Source organism: Cantharellus anzutake (assembly GCF_015039405.1).
Source record: "Cantharellus anzutake strain C23 chromosome Unknown EI90scaffold_65, whole genome shotgun sequence".
Taxonomy (NCBI): Eukaryota; Fungi; Basidiomycota; class Agaricomycetes; order Cantharellales; family Hydnaceae; genus Cantharellus; species Cantharellus anzutake.
Genome location: NW_024067015.1, coordinates 62,643 through 67,043, shown reverse-complemented (window position 1 = coordinate 67,043; position 4,401 = coordinate 62,643). Strand labels below are relative to the sequence as shown.

The 4,401-nt window shown below is 50.7% G+C and overlaps 1 protein-coding gene across 1 annotated transcript; it reads right to left on the bottom strand.

The window, feature by feature from the left end:
• Positions 1-448: 448 nt before the first annotated feature.
• Positions 449-1,313, bottom strand: EI90DRAFT_3019830 (uncharacterized protein; the record flags this gene model as incomplete). Its single annotated transcript, XM_039057414.1, has 2 exons — positions 449-496; positions 531-1,313. 2 exons carry the CDS (start codon positions 1,311-1,313, stop codon positions 449-451), a joined length of 831 nt encoding a protein of 276 aa, XP_038911140.1.
• Between the last annotated feature and the right edge of the window lie 3,088 nt (positions 1,314-4,401).

The window sequence follows — 4,401 nt, the reverse complement described above, 5'->3', positions numbered from 1 at the left end:
ACCCGGGCCGGACATTCACGCTTTGGGAAGGGGAGGGGCGCTTTGAGGCACAAACGGCGGCAACCTCTTGGACTCTTTGTTTTTGCGCTTTGCGCTTTTGTTTTCAACTTGTTGTTTACCATTTATGTTTCACCTCAGTGGCGTAAAGTCATTACAAGATGTATATAAGGACCGGACTTGCGCTAGCAGCTGATACCTCACTAATTGAGGTATCGCGCTGTGCAGGCAAGTCCGTCCATCACTACTCATACCTAACTAATTGAGGTATCGCGCTGCGCAGTCATCACAGGTATGTCGCATGGAATGAAGCGCTGGGAATCTCCCTGCACTTCTGGAATGGCTCTGGTCGCGTTGAGCTCGATTCCAGGATCAAATGGGTAGAATTTCGCCATCTTCACTAACTGGGCGCTTATTCTGCGATATGCGGGGCTCTGGCCATGATCAGGCACTAAAGCACTATTCTCTTTTGGTTCATACGATGGACGATAGCAATCTTCTGGCATCAAATGTCCATTTGCATCATGCATAACTGCAAATTCCAACTCAAACTCTGAGATCGGATAGTATGTGGTCGCATTCTTGAATGTGAGCAACACTCCAGGCTCAATGCTTGTCACAAGAGTGTCTGCATCGTCGGATAGAGGCTCGCTGGCCGCCGTAGGATCACTAGGGGTCACTTCGGATCGTTGCCACCCCAGTTCCTGAGTGGAATCTAAGACCGGGTGTGGGTCAAAGGCTCGCGGATTCAAAGTCATCGCGCTTGAGTCAATCGGCTCCTTCTTGTCAATAAAAGTCGTCGCCTCCATCGTGTGAGGTATTCTAGCTTCGTCTGAGCACGTATGGGTAGTCTCGGCCCAATCTGAGGCCTGAGGAGCTAAGTTATCTTCGCAAATTTGCGGATCTGAGGTGCGTTCAAGGCCGATAGGCCTAAGCTCTTTTGGTTCTAGCTCTGGTACTTCAACAGGGCTCTCTAGTTGGTCATAAGTGCTAGATTCTAGGCTCTCAGCGCTAGAGATGGATGCGGCAATCGGCGCACGATCGGCTTCAGACTGAATGTGAGCGCGACTCAATTCAGTTTGCAGCGCTTCGCTTCTGACTTCGACTTCAACTTTAACTTTGACTTCTGGTGTGCACTCCACTAAGGGAACTTCTGGGAAGTTGGCATGGACTTCTGAATGTCTGCTCAACTTGGACTCGGAGACATCACAAGTGGGATCCGAAAGATATGCAACATGCGTCGATGCGCTCTGGTCATCTGCCCACTCTTGGAGCGCTGGAGTATGCCGACTCTCTGATCGGAGTATCTTGGACATTGGAACTCGTGTCTGTGCCAAACTCAGGCATAGTGTCGCTCTGATCTGCAGGTTGTGCTGGGAACTCTGGGAACACAGTATGCGTGGAACTCTGTTGTTCTTCCATCTGATGCAAACTCGTGCTATCATGACTGTTAGCCAAGTTATCAACTGGCTCGGACTTCATGTCGAAGTCAACATCGTATGAATCGTCTCGGAGCAGTTCTCGTGCAACTGCGGCAACATTGTTCATATGGGGAGGCTGGGTCGAATCAGACCACAGGCCTTGAACCTTGAGGTCATACCTGAGTTCGCGTCTGAACTTGGATGGGAATCCCTGGTAAAATAGGTCATCACGCTCTGAGGCGGTAAGGGCGTTCTTCGCTTCCAAACTCGCAGCGATAACACGGAACTTTCGCTGGTAACGCGCAAGGTGCTCCAGGCATCTCATCTTGCGGTCTTTCTCCACCAACTTGTGGAGGTCTTTCTTGCGATAAACTGGCTCTTCGTCGTCGGTGCTGTAGAAGCTCAGCAAATCCGACTTGAGCAATGACCAACTCTGGGTCTCAAGTCCAGGGAACGTCTGAACAAGCTCAGCTTCCCTCTCGGTGCAATAGGCTATCAGGTAGCTGCACTTCTCTGGGTCTGTGAGGAGTGCGGCATGCGCCAACATCTCAAACTCGTGAAGGAACTTCATGATCTGCCTGCCCTTGAACCGGGGAGCTTCGCGGCTGCGGGGTCTAGGCATTGGCATAGGTTCAACATAGAACATGGGCACTGCAGCTGCCAGGGCTGAGGCCATCACTGGAGGCGAACTAAGCGCCATGGGAACAACAGCGGGTTCAATGTAAGGTCACTCTAGACCTGCTCTTGGGGGAACTTGGAGGTACAAATGCGATCTCCGACGCCAATTGCGGTGTGGCAGGAGGGAGAAATCGCGCTAACGTGGTGGGTAAACTTGGTAACTTGGTAACTGAACTTGTAATGCGTGATCCGTTGATCCGTGAACTTGTACTGTACTGTTTCTTGATGTGTTTCTGTAACAAACAATGCAGATACTCGATATCCACAGTAGAATGATAAGTGTTTCAAAGGAAAAGAAAGTGTGAACTTGCGTGAAAGTTAGTGACCCGTGGAAGAGGAATATCCTGTCCCCTGTAAGGACCACCAGAAGTGTAAGCGGGCTCGGGATCTAACCCACTAGGAAAATAGGAAAGGACGGGGACCGGATTGGTATCCAACAGGTCAGGGAAAAGGGGTAATGGTGATATGGTATGGTCCGGTGTGGTACGGTGTGTGGTGTACTCCAGTCAATCTCTCACCCCACCTCTCTGGGTGACACTAAGGCGAGGACTGATATAGAGGTCTTCTTACTGATGTTCTTTGTCGTAATACTCCCTACTAGCTTGGGAGGGGCAAACTCGGTGGTTTCTAATCCAAGGGGAAAAGTAGATACATCCTCATGTACAGGTATATATGAGAAATGATCAAATAAAAATGATAAAAAATATCCGATGTGCCCCATGTGCTTAGGTGGATCATATGGGCAACAAACAATATCGAAAAAAACGAAGGGAAAACAATAATCAAGAAAACGATAAAGCAATAAATGATTTCCAGCCAAAAAATATCCAACTCTATCCATCACCAATGAACTCCCGCTAATCATGGATCCTAATACTCCTAAATGACGCGTTTCCAACGGTACCAATATCGTCCAAATCGGTGCAGTGGTTGCTGAGATAAGTGAAATCCAGTCTGAGTGCGGCCGCGCTGCTGGGTGGGCGTGGGAATTTGGTCTGTGGGGACTGGGAATGTGTCTGGAAAAATAGGAAAAAATCATGGAAGAGTAGGAATGGTATATGAGGACGTGTGTGATGTGGTTAGTGAAGTGGGGATGTGCAGGGATGGGGAAATCGCGATATTCGGTTCGTTTATGCAGTACCAGCTGTGCCCGCCTACAACGTCCCAGCGTCTTGTCAACGCATCTGGTTTAACTCCGAGTCTTCCGGGGCGGAATCGGACTGTCATGTGGAATTGGGAGAGGAACTCTGACCAGCGGGCTTGCCGCCGGGTCAAGAGTTTGGTGGTGGAGAAATACTCGAGGTTCTTGTGGTCGGTGACGACGTCGATTGGGGTTCCTGAACCTTCAAGGTAATGACGCCATGATCGGAATGCGTCATGGATGGTGAGCAGTTCCTTGTCATGGGTGTCGTAATTGAGTTCCGGCGCCGAGAGTGTTCTAGAGCGGAAAGCGACGGGGCGAATCTCTCCGTCATCACAGCGAATGGAAAGGATTCCGGAGATTGCGTAATCGGAGGCATCGGTTTCTACAATGAGGGGGGCGTTGGGTAGCCAATGTGTGAGGATAGGAGCGGAAGTGAAGGCTTTTTTCAAGGTGTTGAAAGCAGAGCGACAATCGTCAGAGAATAGCCAGGGGGCTCCTTTACGCGTGAGGCGCATCAAGGGGACCACAATGTCGGAGTATTGGTGAATGAAACGCCGATAGAAGTTAGCGAAGCCAAGGAAGGATTGGACATCCTTGACTTTACGGGGCTCGGGCCAATCTTGGACGGCTTTGACCTTCTCGATGGACATGGTGAGTCCGGAAGGAGAGAGGCAGTAACCGAGATATTTGTTAGATACTGATCCGGGGTCGGGCACCGAAGGGTCGCCGATGCGGACCGCTAAGGGCCGCGATGGCCGCGATGCCTCAGACAAGGCCCGAGGGTAGGGCATTTGGCCTCAGCAACTCTAAAGGGAGTGCTGTGCCCCCTAGTTGTCTCTTGGCCCTCATTTTGAACTTACTGGGGCTGCCTTGTTGGGGTCAGGGCTTGGGGTCGTGGTCAAGTCGATATTAGAGCTGAGGTACTATAATGTAGTATACAGGATATATATATGAAGATGGAATGAATAGAAGCGGACCCGGGCCGAAGGCCGAAGGGTCCGGAAGCAAATAGGAACAACGAGCGGGGTTGGCCGCACAGCGGCCGGCAATGACCGAGGGTCAAAACAAACAATAACAGATAAATAAACGAAGGGGTGTAGGGCCGCGATAGCGGTGATGGTATCATAGCGGAGTAGGCGATGTCGCGGAGTCACGCTAGGT